General features: G+C 36.3%; 3 protein-coding genes across 7 annotated transcripts in view; 1 reads left to right on the top strand and 2 right to left on the bottom strand.

Moving 5' to 3' along the window:
- Positions 1-240, bottom strand: part of LOC110446968 (aurora kinase A-B-like) — a 10,615-nt gene extending 10,375 nt beyond the window's left edge. For both annotated transcript variants that reach the window (XM_021492320.1, XM_021492329.1), the window contains exon 1: positions 132-240. The gene's annotated coding sequence lies outside the window, so the exon portion shown is untranslated. The remainder of the gene's footprint in view (positions 1-131) is intronic.
- A 7,166-nt stretch (positions 241-7,406) lies between these two features.
- LOC110446819 (serine/threonine-protein kinase Aurora-2-like) lies at positions 7,407-16,567 on the bottom strand. The gene is made up of 8 exons (XM_021492134.1): positions 16,480-16,567; positions 14,106-14,401; positions 12,661-12,772; positions 12,071-12,150; positions 9,815-9,953; positions 9,468-9,616; positions 8,369-8,600; positions 7,407-7,876 (listed from the first exon to the last, which is right to left on the bottom strand). The coding sequence occupies exons 2-8, from the start codon at positions 14,351-14,353 to the stop codon at positions 7,784-7,786; spliced, it is 1,053 nt and encodes a 350-aa protein (XP_021347809.1). The 5' UTR covers positions 14,354-14,401; positions 16,480-16,567; the 3' UTR covers positions 7,407-7,783.
- A 3,370-nt stretch (positions 16,568-19,937) lies between these two features.
- LOC110446780 overlaps positions 19,938-20,351 on the top strand; it is a 31,661-nt gene continuing 31,247 nt past the window's right edge. For 2 of the 4 annotated variants that reach the window (XR_002462506.1, XM_021492097.1), the window contains exon 1: positions 19,938-20,165. The gene's annotated coding sequence lies outside the window, so the exon portion shown is untranslated. Of the gene's footprint in view, positions 20,192-20,214; positions 20,329-20,351 lie in introns of those variants that run through there. The other 2 variants (XM_021492114.1, XM_021492122.1) reach the window with 2 other exon arrangements.

The following is a 20,351-nucleotide window of genomic DNA, read 5'->3' as shown; positions in this document are numbered from 1 at the left end:
GGGGGGGGGCGGGGGGTCGAACACGCATTAGAACAAGATCATGCATGCTAGGATTGATAGGATATTCTCGTCGATTTCAAGCTTGTCTATGCCAATCTTCAAATACTTGCATTGCTACTTAGAACCATTACCTTCTCTATAGCCACTGTTGATTACTTATAAGCGAAGTGTTTATCCTGTGCCTATGCTACAACTGGAATGATCATGATGGATCCAATCGGTGCTATTTCCCGTACTCAGCGTTTGAAATTCGTGTCGGAAATTTTGATTGGTTGTAATTACTCGATAAGGAAGTAACAGCCACTTTCATTGGATTTCCTTCATTTTTGTATAAATTATCGCAAATAACGAATTATATCAACTTTTTCTAATTTTTTTTATTGAAATCAGATGAAAAAAACTCACTTTATCGATTTCTAAATGTAAAAATCAAAATAGTTTATACTTTACATCTAAGGTCTGAAACGGAAGACGGTACACTGAATATCCGGAACATGTCAACATATATAGAGATTCTAATACGCGTTAGGAAGAAATAAAAACATAAATTAACCACAGACTTATATATGCCTAAAAAAATGTGCATTCTTTTTTTTATACTTAGGACGCTTAAATATATCGATTTTTTTTCCAGATTACACAATTAAAGATACTATACATGTACAAAAAATGTACTTACCATCATACTTACCAACTTCTTGAAATTTCCATGGGGGAGATTCCGCGTGTTCAGAATTAAGAGCATAAATAAAATTTGAGCATGTACACCTTAGTGGGAAAAACACCTTCCAAATGGCATCTTTTGAACTGTTCTAATTAGGAATAGCTGAGCTTTACTGGTTGAAAATGCCGCTCAATTTTATGGTCCAAAATCGGGGAGTCTTCCTCCAAAATAGGTAGAGTTGGCAAGTAGTAGATCTAATAATAAAGGAAAGGAGTACGCGTGTACAATTAAGCATTGAACTGCTTTCAGTTGGCATTCATATTGCCTATGAATGCCAACTTCTTTTGGAAAAGGGCAAATTCAATGAAACTCGCTAGCGCTTCATGTTGTTTAGCTTTGCCTTTGTCCAGTGGGAATTCATATTGCTTATGAATGCCAACTTTTTTTGGAAGAAGGCAAATTCAATGAAACGCGCTAGCGCTTCATGTTGGCTAGCTTTGCCTTTGTCCAGTTGTAATTCAGACTGCCTATGAATGCCAACTGAAAGCAGTTCAATATTTGTATTTACCATTTTTGGAATCTGTTCATCTCATAGAAAATTCAGTAACATTTATTATCATTCAGCATTTTGTTCAAATAATGTATGTAACGTAACAATTATGACGTCATAATAATGATACCGTCAACAATCGGTCCATGGCATTAATAGCCTACATGAATGCCAACTGAATTTGGTAGGGTTATATAGTGACAATGCCATACGATGGTAAATACAAAATAATGAGTACAAAAAAACCCACAACAGTAATGGGCCAAAGCGTTTTATAGGCTATTCATTTCATATATTTAGGGGAGACCGGGCAAGTTCGGCCCATTTTCATCAAAGTCGGTCTGGACGGTATGGCATTTGTTGAAATTTATTTGTATATACCATTTGGAGGAAATTCCATGCCTTTCATAAAATAATAACAAAAGGGTTAACATGTCCGTATAGTTGGAGAGCTGTTAAACATTTTCTGTAGGGAGATTGGATGGTCGAACGTGCCCCAACTTGGGGCAAGTTCGGACATGCAGTCTGGGTAAGTTCATCCCACGTTCGAAGCAGCATAATTATGACGTCATAGAGCATGCAACGTCAGATTTTCCAACCAATTCAATCAATTCGTACATTAGAATTCATCAATACGTATACCATCAGGTGAAGCTGTCAGTGTGCTGCGTGTATCGATGCCATATATATATATATGATAAAAAGTAACGATCCGGTTAACAGAAAGTTCTCAAAACTAAAAAGAAGTGACTATGAGGTCATGATTTTCTTCATAGTAATTGACTTATCCTCTGGATTTCTTTGCATGAATGTCCTGTCCAGTCAACTGAACTGCAAAGATCCTCAAAGTTGTAAATATTTGATAGACCAAAACTATTATGTGTGGTCGGGCTTACTAGGGGCCGAACTTGCCCCGATCTCCCGTAGTCTGTTAATTAAGGAATAGTTCTATAATAAGTTGAACTCCCATTTTCATTTTTAGTTATGAGCCGGTTCATTCTCGAGTAGTCTAGGTTTTTGATGGACAAACGATCCATGGGCCTTGACGATCACTTGAACAAGAAACATCAATGTCGTAAGTGACAGGTCACAAATGAAGTTGTATCGGCAAAGACATGACGAAAGACGGTTTTGTTTCATAATAAAGTCAAGGTCATTTACTCTTTCCAAACGACCTATTGCATGGAAAAATACCATGGCCGTTCGATTGTGCAACCTGAGAGATTTGATCCCTTAAATCTTGAACGAAGATCAATGCCATTTGTTGAAACACTTTTGATAGTCCTCCATTACAATTACCTAAAGGTCAAATATCATGATCATTGGCCGCCTTGAACTCAAATAATTTTACCTCTGTGCCATGGAATGAAACTCAAGGATATTTATTTTAACTTATATAGCCCTCTATTCCAGTTACCTACTGGTCAAGTATAAGGCCCTCTGGAACTTGAGAAGTCATTCAAATATTTTAACAAATTTGATCTTTGACCCTAAATGAAGAGCAAGGTTATTTATCCCAACAACCTACAGGTCAAACGACTATAGGCCTTAGTTTAAAAGATTTAAAAATATTTGGTCGATATAACCTTGAAGGTCAAGGTTACTTTTGAACTGCTTTAATAGCACATCATCCGAGTTAGCTACTGATCAAACGTAATGACCCTCTGCTTTCTAGAGCCTGAAAATAAATCATTGACATCTTTCATCATATTTACCCTGCAAACTTCAATGAAGGTTTGGTCACTTAATAATATTTAGAAAAAAATGATAGAAATCCACTCTAGCTAATTACTGGTCATATTATATTACCTTATGCCATCTGGAACTTCAGAAGTAATTTAACAATGTAAACATTTTGGAATCCGTCATGGTTATGTCTTTAATAGCCCTCAATTCTACTTACTAACTTGTCATGATCCCAGGCTTCCTGGAACTTGATGTCATTCCAAGACTTTAACATATGACCTCACTGACCTTTGATGAAGGTTAAGGGTATGATTTTAACAACTTTAATAACTTTCAATCCCTGTTACTGCATGTAACTTGACAAATGTCATGATTCCAACCTTTCTGGACCTTGGAAGTCACTTGAAGATTTTAGCCTATTTGACCCTTATAAACTTGAATGCAGTTAAAGACATGACCATGAGGTATTCAAATACTATGATCTTAGACCTTATGGTTCTCAAAAGGATGTCAATAAGTAAATCAGTAAAACCGATGGATTATGCTATTAAACAATACTGTTCAATGACGATGTGTATCTATTTTTAAGTTTATTTTGAACTTGGAGAAGAAATTATGTCCATTTATCAAAATTCTTTAAATTCTTCCGTTTTCCTTTCAAACCCGCTGTTCCTGTCCTATATGGAGATGTAAACCTCATGACTTGGCTAATAGCTATGTACCAGATTTGACAGTTGTACTGCCTGTAATTGCGTAGAAACAGGGTGATGCAGCCAACATCTCTGGAAAAACAGAACCTATGTCACACTTTCAGTGACAAAGTTGTAGTTGAACAGAAATGATGGTCCCTCATAAGAGAATGCTACAGGCCATATACCGTTACCCTAAACCTCTTGGGTTATTCAGAAGAATTTGTTTACACTACAGGTTTCGATGTTTTACCACCAAGACCTTGAAAATAGGCATCCTCAATACTCCAGGGGTTATACTCATGTTCACTTTCTACACCCCTGGAATATGTCATAGCAAAATTGAAGGTCAGTGTGCACCACCTTGTGGATGAGATGAGCAGACTAGTTTAATCATTTGATGTACATCAAAAGAATCTGTCAGTGGCCTAACGGTAAAATTGCATGACTTTGAAGTCAGGTGTTGCTCCTCATTAATCTTCAAAGGGCTGGTATCAGCCTACCGATTGGTCAGGTGTTTTTTTTACCCAAGACCAATCAAATAGCTAGCTGCATGCCTCTTGTTTGCAATGACATATTCCAGGGGTGCAGAGAGGGAATGGAAAATAGGTCAAGGTCTTTCACTTCATCCCAGCATGTTACTGGACAAATATCAAAATCCTAAATCTCTTTTTGTCACACCATGCCATTAGCCCTCATGGACCATTAGGCAAGGTAAGCTAAAAACGCAACACAAACGAATGACTATTGCAGAGTTTATTTGTTTTTTTATTTTACATAATGGAAAAATATGCACATTATACATGGAATATTCAATGGTTTCCTGTTGAAATACCAATTATAAATGTATATTCAAGGAGTATGACTGAATGTATAGCATAAGAAAAATTATTTTAAAATCTGAAATAGGAGTGAAATATATAATGATGTTCATCATAAAACCATGAGTTTTACTTTTTATTACATTTGTACGTTCCTCAAGTTCACAGAACATTGCAAATTACTGTATACATGGTAAAAATCCTAGCATTGATTTCGCCCTTCACATATCAGGACTAAATATAGTGGGTTTGGCATTGATATTGGCTGTCAAGATAAATTTGTCTTCATGATAGAAGTTCAAAAAAGGGAAAGTTAAACTTCCATGAAATTTACTGATATACAGTATCATATCATAGATTAGCCAGGACATTTTGTTGGACATGACAATCAAATGTCGCCTCTCTACTGTGACATCACCATCAGTGATGAACATCTCTACATACTTTAACTTAAGAAATCACTTATCATATCGATATTTTTCCATACTTTACTGGTAAAAATATAATAAACATATATTGAAAGCAAACCTCCCAATCACCCGCTCATTCACTTCCATTTCCAATGCAAGAAATTGCACATTATTTGAAGTAAAGTTTCATTACCAACATTGGCCACAGTTGTTTGTCATAAGCTATCCCTAAAAAAACCTGCACTGACAGATAGGTAATATAAGAAGAAATTCAACACAGCACCAAAAATAGAATTATTAACATCAAATGGGAGGGATTGGGGCCATAATTTTGTTTTAAAAGACATGTACATTATTGTTTTGATATCCCCACAACAAAGTTAGGGAAATTACTGGAATCAGTGTCTGTCCATCTGTCAGTAGGCACAAGTGTTTCTGTACTCCAAACTTTGTACACCTTATCAGTATTACAGGTAGTCTTTATCTGTGTAATTCTTGGTATTAGTCCTAGATCTCTACTTTTACGGTACAGTGATCATACCAGAGAAAGGAATTATTATTTAGCCTCTGAATAACAGTTCAAATTTGAACTGCATGATTTAAAATAAATAACTTAAAAAATTCAATTTTAGAGAAACCTTTCTATCTAATTCCACATCTGTATAATCCATCACATGAAGTAACTCCATTTTTTATTTGAAATACAAACAAAACATGTGCCTTCTGACATTCTGTCTAAACTGACCAATACATTATGAGTGTCACATGCATCCAATTAGACAGGATTCACTGTGATAACAACTGGGTCAAAGCCATGTGAAGCAAAGAGGATGGAATTATTAAACAATAACAAGTTTAACAAAAGAAATATTTCTTCTTGTAACTCAACAGATATCAGGTTCAAAGTGACATTAAGGTGACATTATGTTGAACAAGGAAGACAAACATTTGGCTGTCCTGTTGGTGTCTATGACATCAGACAAGTTGACCAGGATATAATATGGAATCAACATACACTTTCATTAAACTTCATTCCTTTTTAACATAATAAGTTACATATTATCCAAGTACATGTACAGCCAATCAGATTATAATACCCTCCTTATGTATTCCTGTATTATACTGAACAATTTGAATAAACAAAAGCTCGTCAATAGGGTGTAAATATGACACCTTAACAAACCAGTGTTTTCTCCAGGATTGTGTACATCCCTCCCCCCATATTTTTTCAAACCTGGAGAAAACACTACAAACATGTCTAATTGGAAGATAAACCATTCTATTGAATACAATAAAGGTTAATATTGCCGTTTTATGTGACATTCAAGCTAAAATTTGATAATTGCTCCAATGAATAATTCAATTAAATAAATCTGGGATTTCAAGGAATAATGCACTTGGGTAAGAAATGGTATTCCATTTTGGAATACATATCTAAGTTATAACAGTGACATTTGGTGTTATATAATTTTTACAAACAGTCTAGGACAATATGTTATACCTAAAATAGAAATACAAAATGTATGAGGATCAGCCTTCACAATGCGGCTTACCCACTATTCCATTTCATAGCAGAATTTTCAAATGAGTTAAGAACTATTCATGTCTCTTTCAATATAAACAGAAAGATATTTTTACAAGTTCTATCAATTTGATATGAAATTGAAACAAATAAAAGATTTTTTTTATCACTTAATCAAGAATCATTATAAATAATGCAGAAAAGATGCTTCTCAAGATAATTTATTAAGTAAAAATCACAACATCTAGGCTCTTTATCTATCTGGTATTGTCTCCATAGTGCCAATAGGTCAACATACTCAAGTGTTACCAAGTAAGCAGATCTTCTGAGTTTTATTGGTTGACTAGTTTTGCCTCTATGATTGAGGCTTGGTCAGAACAATTTTGAGATGTGATGTTTCCCCTGAAGTACTCTCAGGGAGGCTCATATTGTTCATCATGATGTCATATCAACAATGTACAATAATGGCCTAAGGGTGAGTAATCTGTTATCTGCACTTGGTATGTTTAATATTTTATTATTCTGTGGAAATCTTGAAATATTTGGTGACACTAGAGTAACTTAATTGTTATTATGTTCCCTTTGGTGTTACTTGATAGTTATGATAGCTACAACTATGAAATACAAGTCAACTGTCAAGCAGATTGACTGATAGTTTCTATATTATACCATGAATGACGGAGATCATCAGAGATTAGAATACCACCATTGTTGATATTATATACACACATGATTTGTACAAAAACAAACTAATTAATAACCGTGATCTCATAACAGTCTGGAAGACTTTGGGTACATTCGCGTATCCGGTTGAAACGGTTGAACCGGTTGAACCTGTAAAGAAAACGACAGGTACAGATTTGGACCGAGGCTGACCTCAGGAAAATTTGGTACGTGTAGATTGAGGGGTCCAGACGTACCTGGCCGAAACTAAACTGCTGAATATTGCTAGTTTGCGTTATTTCTTTCTAAAACAATGTCAAGCCACATAAGGGCATAATATTCTTGATACATTGTTTTTTATTCTCCGAAACTGTGCAGTTTTAGCTCTGCTTATAGAACGGTCCAAGAGTGTTCGTTTATCGTGGAAAAATTCTGCGCCACACGTACCGTTTCAACCGGTAACGCGAATGTAGCCTTTGTCACCGTCCAGTATCAAATTCCTTTTCACACTACCTGGAACATTGTGTGAATCTGTGGCCAGGGGTTCCTTTCCCCACATACTCAGTTCCGGGGTCAATAAATTATCACATGATATACAACTCTCAAGATCTCCCGCCATATGTATGATACAGCACCTTTTCAGTGGTAAGTCAGGAATCTTATATCATTTCAAAGAGGGGAGTTATTTTTACTGAACCTCCATTGTTTTCCTCCAATCTTGGGAATACAGACATGAGGTCCAGATAATCACAAAAGTGCTTTCATAGAAAACTTGATTCTACGATGTATCAGGATTTTGATTGTCTTTGATCCAAGGATGTTCTAAAACTTTGTCCAGAGATAACCGTTTATTTGGGTCATGTTTCAGCAGCTGAAATCATAATGTACAAACATGACAATCACAGGTATTGGAAATAACAAAATAAATAGTTATGTTACTAATTCACAGGTATTAATCCATGGTCCTCATAATTAAAAGGGTACAATACCACTCACTACATGTATATGACTTTCTTTTTTTGATTTAAGGGAAAGGCTACCACTGTATTAGTTATATAAATGAAGAGTTCCACTTTGAGCTGCTTTTTTCTTGGAGGATTGGCAGTGCTAAGGTCCTGTGCTCAACTTCTTAAGTTTTGTGCTTTTATTTTCAAAATATTCAAATTTCAAACCACTATAATTCTGTAAAATGCAACATGTGGTGTTTATGGAATACTTCGTATTACATTTTGTGACAATGACAATAAAATAATTTAACTTGGTGGTACTAGGTTCAAGTGAGCTAAAATACATGTGCTGTTATGTCTATTTATTAAACCAAATTGTAAAGCTGCACAGAATCTGTGCGGGACTAAAACCTTACCAAACTGATCAGATTTTTGGCTGGATCGGACACATATGACGGGAACCGAAGATCCACTCTAGTTATCCTTCTGTAGGTATCTTCATGGCTTGCAGCCTCAAACGGAGGCTTTCCCACCAGGAACTCGTAACATAGCACGCCAAGACTCCACAGATCCACCTTCTCATCATGAAGATTGCCCTCAATCATTTCTGGAGGTAGGTAATCTAAGGTGCCACACAATGTGGTTCTCCTGAAATATATTTAGATATGGTGTGTAAAACATGCCATGAAGCACGAAAGATCTGGCTAGGAACTTAGATACAAGTTTTGGTAACATTATTATTCATTTTTAAACATAATAATATTATATGATGGACAGTCAGCAATTTTGAAATGTTGAAAGTATCAGAAGTTGTGTGTAATGCATGTGTTGTAGATGCGGGAAAATGCATGGCAAGACTGGGAATCAAATTCGAGACCATTTGAACGGATGCTCTACTAACTGACGATGAACCCAGTCTAGTTCCATTACAATCCTCCCTCCTTTGACACACAAGAACCAATACTACCTTTCTTGGGTATATTTTGTTGGGCGACAAATGTAGTACGTGCAGATAAATGCACTACCAGACCAGGTTTGACCCAGAACTCTTTGAATTCTAGACGGACGCTCAAACAATTGAGCTACCTGGTCACTAACGATCAACCCAGTCTAATTCCGCTACACATGCCAGCAGTTATGTTATACCTTACCTGGATGATGGTGTGGAATGATAAGTTTTAATTGTTATGCACCTAGATAAATGTGTATTAACCGATTTACTTGTAGTTGATGTTTACCTAGACAACAGTGTGTTTGAATCACCTTTTTGAGATTGTTACTTACTTAGAAAAGCATGTATAAACTGACTAGATGAGATGACAAATTGATATAGTCACTTACCTGGATAAGGTGATGTAGACTGACCATTAGAGTCGGCGCACATGTCCATTCAGAGGACTGTACGACACTTTTGTCGACAGCAAATATGCCAAAGACATGCACTCAAAGTCAATGAGTAATTGTTACTTAGCTGGATGAGTATATGAAGACTGACCATTAGAAATTGTTACTTACCTGGATGAGGGTGCATGAACTGACCAGCCAAAGTCAGCAATTTTGAGGTCACCGGTGTTTCCGAGGAGGAGGTTCTCAGGTTTGATATCCCTGTGAATGACCTTTTTACCGTGACAATACCTCAGGGCACTGGCCAACTGGCTTATATACTGTAAAAAAACAAAAACCTGAGTGAGACAGCCTACACAAAAATCATTCAAGATCCCTGTTTAAAGGATTAATGTAGATACATATACATAAAATAACAGTTTCCAATTCATAGTTATCATTACAGTTTTTGGCAGTAGTACCCTCCAAATAAAATATTGTTAGTGCCTTCTTTAATCAATCATGTAGGTATAGCTTACTACAATTGCTCGTTTCTCATCAAATCTTGCATTCTTCATGAGCTCTTTGTAGAGTTCTCCCTTTGGTGCATATTCTAGAATGAGGTAGACTCTTGTTTTGTCGTGAAAATATCCAAAAAGGCGCAGTATGTGTGGATGTCTGTAACAAAGAAGACAATGGAAGTTTCACATCAAGGGAAAATGTAAGGGTGTTCAATTCCATGTTCACAGTACAATACCACATGTAGGTTTTGTAAAATTCTACTTTTGTCTGAACTAATATTTTCATAGTCCAAAACAAGAACATCAGTAAAATTCATTAATTATGCTCCCAAAAATGTCACCGAGTCTGGAATGTAGTGTGTTGGTGGTGCAGGCATGTTCTCTGAACGTAATGAGACAGCGACCTTGGGCATAGACCCCAAAGCGGTACATAACACATCATGTTGTAATCTTACGTATTTCTAAAATTTGAAAAGAGCTATCATTAGCAAGTCAGACATTATTGTCGAGACAATAAATCTGACCTTTGACCTCAATGCGACCTCGACCCTCAGCATACAGAACCTAAAGTGGTATGCAACACATCACCTTTCCATTTTTATTTCTACTTTCAGCGAGTCAGAAGTTATGGACGAGAGCATAAAAACAGACGAGGTGTTTCCAGTACACATCCAACAATTCAATATGTAGAATGCATATTATTTTTATCTCACCAAAGGCTCGCAAACATGAACAAGAGGCCCAGATTGCCTGTATCGCTCACCTGGATACCAAAGCAATCATGGCAAAATATTCTCCGAATGAGATCAAGGGAATATGCCAGACCCCAAGGCCAATCCTTGTAGCATATCTGTACATGTATTAGATTCTTCATGCCCAGCAATTTTATGTATGGTTATGGGGTGGGGATCTCAACTGTTTCCAAGCTTTGACTCAGAAACTAGGTCCTTAGGGTTGTGGCCAGACCCCAGGATCAATTCTAATATCGTGACTGCATTCATCTTTTTATGCCCAGCATTTGTATATATAGTTTTGGGGTGGGGATCTCAACCATTTCAAAGTTATGACCCTGGGGTTAAGTCTGCAAGGGTGGGGCAGACCCTGGGGTCAATTCTCATATCATGACTGCATTGTCTTTTTATGCCCAACAATTGTATATATAGTTTTGGGGTGGGGATCTAAACCATTTCAAAGTTATGACCCAGGGGTTAAGTCTCCAAGGGTGGGGCAGTCCCCAAGGCCATCCTGGAAGCATATGTTCAATCATCTCTTTATACTCAGCAATTGTATATACCGTTATAGGGTGGGGCTCTCAACTATTTCCAAAATGTGACTAACAAACTAGGTCCCTAGGGGTTCGGTCAGACCCCAGGGTCTATTCTGATATCATGACTGCATTCGTCTTTTTATGCCCAGCATTTATATATACAGTTTTGGGGTGGGGATCTCAACAGTTTTAAAGTTATGGCACAGGGACTATGTCTCCAAGGGTGGGGCCAGACCCTATAGCCATCCTGGAAGCAAATGTGCATTCTTCTCTTTATACTCAGCAATTGTATACCATGGTTATATGGTGGGGATCTCAACCATTTCCAAGTAATACACTTTTTTTGGCCCCACCCCTTAGCCCGGGGGGTCAGCCCCACCATTTGTATAATTTTGAATCCCTGCCTCCGATGAATGCTTCCGACCAAATATGATTGATATCCATGGCATAGTTCTACAGTAGAAGTTGTTTATAGCAATATAGCCAAATTTCCCCCTTTTTGGCCCCGCCCTCAGCCCCACCATTTGTATGAATCCCCACCACATAGGGATGCTTCCAGTCAAATATGGTTGATATCCACTTCTTAGTTGCAGAGAAGAAGTCGCTTAAAGCAATATAGCCAAATTGACCCCTTTTGGCCCCGCCCCTCATCCCCCTTGGGGGTCAGCCCCACCATTTGTACAATTTTGAACCCCCACCACCTAGGGATGCTTCCAGTCAAATTTAGTTGAATTCCAATCAGTGGTTAAGAAGAAGAAGTCGTTTAAAGAAATTGATGACAGACGGACGACGGACGGACGCCACGGTATGGCATAAGCTCACCTTGGTCCTTTGGACCAGGTGAGCTAAAAATCCAAAACTTGTATCATAAATCTAATATGGAGGGAAACTTATGACAGATCCTCTATAAATCATACCTTTAATGGGACATTTTAAACAGAAGACTTCTGCCTTGTAAACACATGTATTCAAATGTCATGCCAAGTCTAGGTCTGCTTTGTACCTACCGCAGATGTGACTGTATTTCTACTTCCCGTCGAAGTTGATGCTCAACACCAGCTTTCTGTAACTGTGACTTAAATAGAACCTGTAACGAAAACAATATGTCCTATAATTTCTCCAAATCCCGTTTCTTTATTAAAACATACCAGGTATCTTAAATTTAAAATAAATAGTAAAACTGGTATGGCCTCCGATTCGTGCGAACACATCCAGTCTCCTAGGCTGGTTATTTCTGGGATTATCTTAGCGTGCTCATACTTCACATATTCTTAGTAAGATTCATTTGCTATGTAGCAGCTACATATCACTGGAAAGCAGGTTAAACTAAGATAAACATTTGATATGTGCATCATCTTGGAGCTCAAAGCAATAGAAGTGCGAGTGCTGAAGAGATGTCAGTAACAATAACAATCAAGTCTCACTGTTATAAATATAAAATGGCACTATGGCTGTAACATAAATGGTGTGATTTTTAAGGAAATGAAGAGCATGTCTGCATGTTTGCAGGAAACTGCACAGAAATATTTTTTTAAGGACGGCTTAAACATACAGCAATGGATGGCTTAAGCATACAGCAATGGACGGATGACCTTACCTTAAGGGCAACAACATATTTGGTTGACTTCTCTCTGGCCAGATATACATTTCCAAACTTTCCTTTACCTAGAGGCCTCCCTATATCAAAATCTTGTAATGACCACCTTTGTCTGAAAAGAAGCAAAAAGTAAAATATCAATACATTAACAGCACATCATGCAGGGTACCTAACCACAATACACACAATGCATTTCAAATTCTATGCAAAGATCTCTTTAACTGTGACCCCTGATGCTACCAGTAGCATTACTGCTACAGATTCAACCTGGGATTACAAACTTGAATATATATATATATATACTAACTAAGTTAACTAAAGCAATACCTAGACTAAGTCAACTAAAGCAATACCTTAAAGCTCAATGTTATCCTACTGAGATAATAGAACATGGTATACAGAAAGCTATTGAAAAGGGACCCTTTACTTCCCGTCTACAAAAACTAAAGGATGAATCAAAGTTAGTTCCTTTTGTTTCTACTTTCAATCCACGGAAATGTAATATGTTTCCTGTGATAAAGAACAAATGTGAAGAGTTAAAGCAAAGTAGCAGGCGTATGAGAAACATTTTTAATAAACATGCTATTTTACACTGTAGATGCCAACCTAAAACTTGAAACGTATGTTGACATGTTCTAAGTTTGATAATTCTTGTGTAACACCAAAAGTATCCAAATGTAAGACACCAAGATGTGCTACATGTCCTATGATTATCGAGTGTAATACTTTTATTTTCAGGAATGGTTTGAAATTTACTATGAAGGTAAATATGATTTGTAAATCAAAAAATGTAATTTATGCAATCGTTTGTTCTAAATGTGGTGATTTTTACATCGGTCGAACCGGTAATGAACTCAGGACACGTATGACTGTACATAGACAACAAACTAGAACTGATTCTTTACAAAATCTTCATGTTAACAAACATATTCATGAATGTGCTGGAGATAAATTTAATGTATTACCTTTGTATCAACTATTTTCATCAGACACTATTTTAAGAGAAACGAAAGAAGACCAACTAATAAGAATATTAAAACCGAGTCTCAACAGGCCACATTAAAATTTTAAGCCAAATTGTCCACCAATCTTGTGTACTTCGTGATGTCACGTTACTATTGTAGTGTGATGACATGTAATTGTGACGTCACGACGTTGTTTTTTTAATAAACCTGAAGAGCCCTGTGAAGGGTGAAAGCAGCTAGTTTTTTTAGTCGGTCGTTATTTTTTTTTTTATATATATATATATATATATAAAGTTAGATATATATAATTATTATATACATCTGAAAGTCTAGAACTTATTTATTTTTAATCGTAATATTTATTTCAAAAGCAGTAAAATTTTGAGTTAATTTGATCCTAAAATTAAAAGTAGTAATTTCAATTTGGCAAGACCATTCCAAAAGTGTACTCCGTTTTATGAATCAAGAAGCGCTCCTTACCCTGAGGGTTCTTTGGGATTAATGGAGGAGACTTGTTCTTTTTCAGTGCTGGGTTTGGCTATGGGATTAGGATCAGGACCTCCTGCACGGTTGGGAGGCTTAAGCACACGTCCAGGTTCAGCTGTGGGTGTAGAGGAGATGTTCTCCTTGGCCTGCACTCCAACCATCCCTGGTTTGACTGCTGCAGTGAGATGTTGCAATTGACCGCCATTGAAAGGTTTCAGCACACGTCCGGGCTCAGCAGCCATCTTTTAGAGGCAGATATCAGCAGTTACTACTGTCAGCTTATGGGACACCTTGAAAAATAATTTAAAAGGCAAATCTCTTTATGATACTGAACATTTTTAGCATAAAAAAGGAATGATTTGCTATCTGAAATGGACTGGCTATCACATATAGGGAGAAATCAGTGATTGCAAGGCATGATAGTTTCATTTGCACTGGTACATCACGGAAGGCTATTTCAGGAAATATCACCGAAATCTTCTGTACTTTAGTGAAAATCAATTCACTCCAGTTAGAAAAACCTACATATTTATCAAGTAATGTGTGACAGGTGTTACTCCTCTTCCTTGCTTGCTATTACTTCAGTTGTTATATTTGCAATGTTTACCATCTCATTGAAAATGTTATTGCTGTATAGGACACACTGTTAAAATCTTTTTTTTTTTTGAAAGATGGTTACCTGTTTAAAACAATTCCTGTACAATTGCAGTCCTATGATTATTGAGAACATATTGGGAATAAGGAATGGAGTTGTCATGTCAAAGTGGAAATGTATTTACTATATGTATCCCTGATGGTGAACAAAGCAAATCCAAACTGCTCTCTGAGGTTCTTGCAAAGGGAGATCAAGAAACCTTAGTAATTAGCAACAAGAGCAAGTCAGCCTCTTTCCGCTTCATAGCAAGGCTGCCCATGAAGTACAGCTCATCAGTGTGATGACGTATAATGGCTATATATGTACATCACACTAATTGTGTTACTGATATGCCACATGCCCCTGACCGGGAAATGCAGGCAAGACTGACAGTGTTCTTCTAGATCAGTCTTAAAATAAGTCAAGACCTCACACTTATTTCTGGTTACAGCAGGACAAGATAACACATTGAGAGGGAATATTGAAAACTACCTTCAATAACTTATTTTACATAACAGCTTCTTTCCAAACACAGAGAAAGATAGAAAGACATATCAGCACCTGAGGCTATCTTTGTCAATTGGAGTCTGAGAATATGATGACAACATCATGGTACAACAGAAAAGGAGTGAGACCAGTGTTGCTGTGTGCTATCAAATTCTCATGCTGTTGCTGTGTGGTATTCTTGTGCTATCGTAATTATTACCCGTTCACCATTGTTTCTACCTTATAACGTGCGGGCAAATACCCATCCAGCCACTGATCTGCACGCTCGACATTGCTGAAAACAACTAGTGAGCACATCCCCAGGTTATACTGCATGGCTGAAAAAGCCAGTTTGCCAGAAAGGCAATAATTTTTACCTCATATTCCTTGGCTGTTACATTGTCAACATTAGGCTGAAGGAACAGGATTTGCGATTTGGTCATAATTATAACCAGACATCATCCTACATTGTTCACTTAAAAAATAAAATTTATTTATTTTTACAACAAATATGAAACAAGTTATTTCAACTTATATTAATCACTCTTGTTAGCCTGGATCATGATTCAAATGTATAGGCTATACTAATGACGATCTTAGCCAAAAAGGTTGGAAAATGATAAAACCATCAAAAGAGACCAGAACAAGGGTCCACAGTAAGAAATTCGAAAAACTATGTGCAAGACTGAACACCAGGAAATATTTCTTTTCTATCAGAGTTATAGATGACTTGAATAGCTTGACAGGAAGTATTGTGAACTCAGGCACATTGAATGGATTTAAATCGGCTTTGAACCATATGCATCATTGGAAGGATCTTGAAGCAAAGTTCAACCCAAGTTGCAAATAAGTCACCCAGGAACTATAATTATATAGTACATAAATTAATGTTGAATGTACATGTACAGCAGGCACTTATGAGTAGTTATGGTACTAACTTACCAGCTTACAATGCATGGTAAAGTCTTAGTAAGTTTTGAGATCGCCCAATTCTCCCAAAACATCAGACTTTGGACATTCTGACAGTTAGATTTTACAAACACATCCACAAGATATCAATCAGTCAAAATGTCCCACAAGGGACATCTACCTATCAACATGTCTGGTGTTCAGGAAACATGGCCGGGTTGGCTCTTGGCTAAAAATAGGATAAATAGGACTGAGTACATCACTCTTTACCAAACTAAGCATACTTATATAAATGCTTCCATATAATGTTCCTTAAACTCATCTTATACTATACTGTACCTATATTTCCTCCTAATCTACAACGATTACTCTGCTAATTCCACCATGCACCGCTAGGCCTGACAAAGTTATCGGAAGTCGGGATGTCGTTTTGAAGTTCGTATCAGACGATTTGATTGGTTGAATCTCTTGACTAATTTCCGTAAGCTGCAGAACTACTTTCGTTTCATTGATAGCAATATTATCATTTATCGCTGTTTTGTTTTATTTTTCAATTTCAATAGCAATATGATGAAACCTAAATAGAGAAAGTATACCCGTTTCTAAAGAAATAACAAAGAATTATATGATCGGTAATCTAATACCAGAACCCCAAGACGGTTGCATTTTTATCCGGAACAGGTGCTCGGCGGATATAGCGCGTATAAACTGACAAATGTGGTTAATTTAAAATCACATTTCAATTAATTTGTAGTCTTGTTACTTGATTCGTTGTAAAATAGGATTTGATTTTAATCAAATTGAAATCTGAGGTAAATATTAATTCCTATTCCTATTCCTATAAGTCTTATGATAGCCCTGGTTTATGCATGAAACCAGAGACGTATATTTGTAATATACGTCTCTGATGAAACGTAATTGATTTAAACATATTTTATTTGAAAAATACGAATGGGATTAGACACAAGTTAAAATTCGCCTTCTCCCTTCAAAACAATAACGATTATTAGTTACATCAGAGACGTATATTACGTCTCTGGTTACACATGGCAGCAAAGTAGAAGGAGAACACACAAACTAATCCAATTTCATAAGATTGTTCATGGTCAGTGCCCTTCTTATCTTGCTAACGTTCTACCTGCTCGCCATTCAAATATAATACTTGCAATACAAGAAGAGCTAACAATGTCTGTCAAGTCAACTGTCGAACTAATCTATATAAAGACTCTTTCCTCCCCCCTTCTGTTGGTTTATGGAATGCACTACCAGATAACGTAAAATACAATCCCTCAATTACTAACCTCAAAAAAAATCTAAATTCCGACACTCTCTCTGTTCCTCAGCACTATTACTACTGCAGAAGCAGACAAGGTCAGATCCATTATGCACGACTTAGGATGAACTGCAGCTCCTTAAATACTCACCTGTTTGCACGAAAATTAGTTGATAGTCCTATGTGCTCATGTAATTTGTCTACTGAAACTACAGAACAATTTCCTCCACCAATGTCCTAACTACCAGCTGCTGATAATCCAATGTTTTAGTCGCCTACCTCCTAACTATAATATAAGCTTTTTACTTTAGGGTAGACCCGAACTACCAATTCACTTAAATGAAACTATTTTTGACTATGTTCAAAACTTCATTGTTCAGTCTAGACGTTTTTAAAGAAACTTTAACTTCATTCATATCAGTAATCATGTTTGTTGTGGTGATACTTGCAATTACTTGAATATCGCATTGGTCTGCGTAGAGTGTTACAGATCATTAGTGCCAGTTAAGAATTGCATTTGTTGTTTTAATTTGTTTTCATAACATATTACATAAACTTTCCACAACATGTACAGACACAGCTAGTGCTCTTTCGTCAAATATCGTTTGTATTCATGCAATCAGCGTTTGTTCTCTCAATGCAGTTTTGATGCCCATCGCTTCCCCGTCAAATATCATCCCCATCCCACTATAAATCCTTGCACCCGTTCTCTTTCTTTTCCCTGCACATGTTATACTCTATATATACAGTGTATTTATATTTATTTATATGAATTATAATATTGTCAGTACTGATCCATAGCTGCTGTTATGTCTATAAGGAGACGGATTTACATAAGTACTATGTACTTGTTTCTGGATCCTTTTCTGTATTTATAACCATGTACTATTGTAATTTAACATCAATAAAATAAAGTTTAAACTAAAGTAGAAACAACGATGACTGTAAATTTAGATGATTAAAATTACATGTATAAAATAGAATAAAACAAATTACATAGATCATTTTGTATTTTATGTCAAAAACAAATCAATATATCAACGTACGTTGTTAACGGTCTTATGGGAAAGGAAGTGGTGGGAGCAGGGTCGTGCTGAAAGGAGCGTTTCTCCATCACCCGGTCAAATGTTGCAGATGTTCCTTTTACCACGGAATTAGATTAGAGGACGAAGTCCGTGCTTTAACATAGGGGATTGTGATCCAGTCTATGATTTTCGTTTGGTTAACCTCTTTTCTATTGACTGTCGAATTGTTGGCACTAATCAAAATGGTATATATATGCGATTAATTATGAATTAACCGTTTTAATGACTATAGCAGATATAGATATCTTTTGCGAGTATAGTAAAATTTGAAGGGTGCCAAGCTAGTAAGATGGTAACGTGAGAGAGAGATATTTACCCCCAATATTGTGGACCCTTTACTACGTCACTGTAGAGATCAAGTGACTCTAAGATCACGGGGATTTGAGAATTTGTTACAGCTATATGTGTACATACACTAAGGTGTTCAGAGTAATTTCACATGTTTTATGGGTTTATATCGACTTTCAGTAAAAATGCCCCCCCCCCCCCCGGAAAGTCGATTAAAACCCCTATAACATGTAAAATTCCCCTGAACACCTTAGTTTAGGTCCAAATATAGCTGTAACAAATTATCACGTACCTGTGTCTACGATAACCAAGACAGCTGATATAATCCACTCAAGGCAGGTGCAAATCTCAACATTTTCAACAAATAGTTTCACCTATTGTCATAATTTCAATTTCACATATAATATTTCTCTGGCCCTCTGGTTTCTTGAAAATGTCGTTTATTATTCTTTAAAATTAATGACGGGTCGGATATAATATGTTCCCGCTTTATCAGGAACATTTTATATACTTTATAGCAGAGACATGTTTCTGTTTATAGTGATTATTTAAAGACTATGACTTTATTTAATTATGATTATTTCTGTCAGTGTCCCTTAAAACATTTTTTTCAACCATTTTCCAATTTTTATATAAAAAGAGAGAGAGAATGAGAGAGACAGAGAGCGAGAAACTCAACCCCATTCCATGGCGATCAAGTTTTTATCCCCCCTCCCCCCAATTATTTCTAATCAATGAATATGATTTTTTTTTATTGTGAATGGTCGAAACTGATAGAAGGGGAAATATGAATATATTCAAGTTAGCCCGGTGAAAATGTCCCTTGTTCTGAATATTATAGGGAATTGAAAAAAAGCGCAAAAAAATAGAAATTAATAACTTCATTTTTTTTAACTTTCAAAAAAATCTATAAAAAGATTAATTACACGGATAACTAATTCCGTGGTTAGACTGAGGCAAACGTTTAAAACATCACGAATCAGCTTCACCAATTAAAATTTAAAAAGGTGAATAAGAAATATATGCATTTATTTATTTCACCAGTTCCGGATATTGCATTCCGCCCTTCAGTATTTACCATACTTAATTAGTTAAAAATAGCCTCACGGAACTTCCCAGGATGTTACACGTTCTTAAAATAGAACTGATGATCACGTGACGAGGTTGGCGACTTTCCATCATGATCCTACATAACTGTTTGTTTCGGAAGACTAAGATTAAGAGGTTTTAGTTGAAGAACTTTGATGTGGATGACGAAACAAGGATGTAACATCTTTATTGGTTTCTACCGTCATGGTAGCAAAGAAACATTTTGTGGCAATGATTGAACTCCAGCGTTTCACCTATCCGACTCCAAAATATTTGAATCTGGAATAATGGTAACCATGACTTGGGGATCCCCCCAGTATGTTTTGCTATCATTTTGAGTTCATATAGTAAATTTTATCATAACGAATCATATGCTTCATCCAAATAACAATGAACAGTGTTATTACAAACTGAAGGGCAATGTCATCGTGTCACCGATATGGATGACTCATGGTGGGTGTGTTTTCCCAATAATA

The sequence above is a fragment of the Mizuhopecten yessoensis genome, unplaced genomic scaffold (genome assembly GCF_002113885.1).
Source record: "Mizuhopecten yessoensis strain PY_sf001 unplaced genomic scaffold, ASM211388v2 scaffold371, whole genome shotgun sequence".
NCBI classification, from domain to species: domain Eukaryota; kingdom Metazoa; phylum Mollusca; class Bivalvia; order Pectinida; family Pectinidae; genus Mizuhopecten; species Mizuhopecten yessoensis.
Note: the sequence above shows the minus strand (reverse complement) of the source record. Positions and strands in the feature narration are given on the sequence as shown.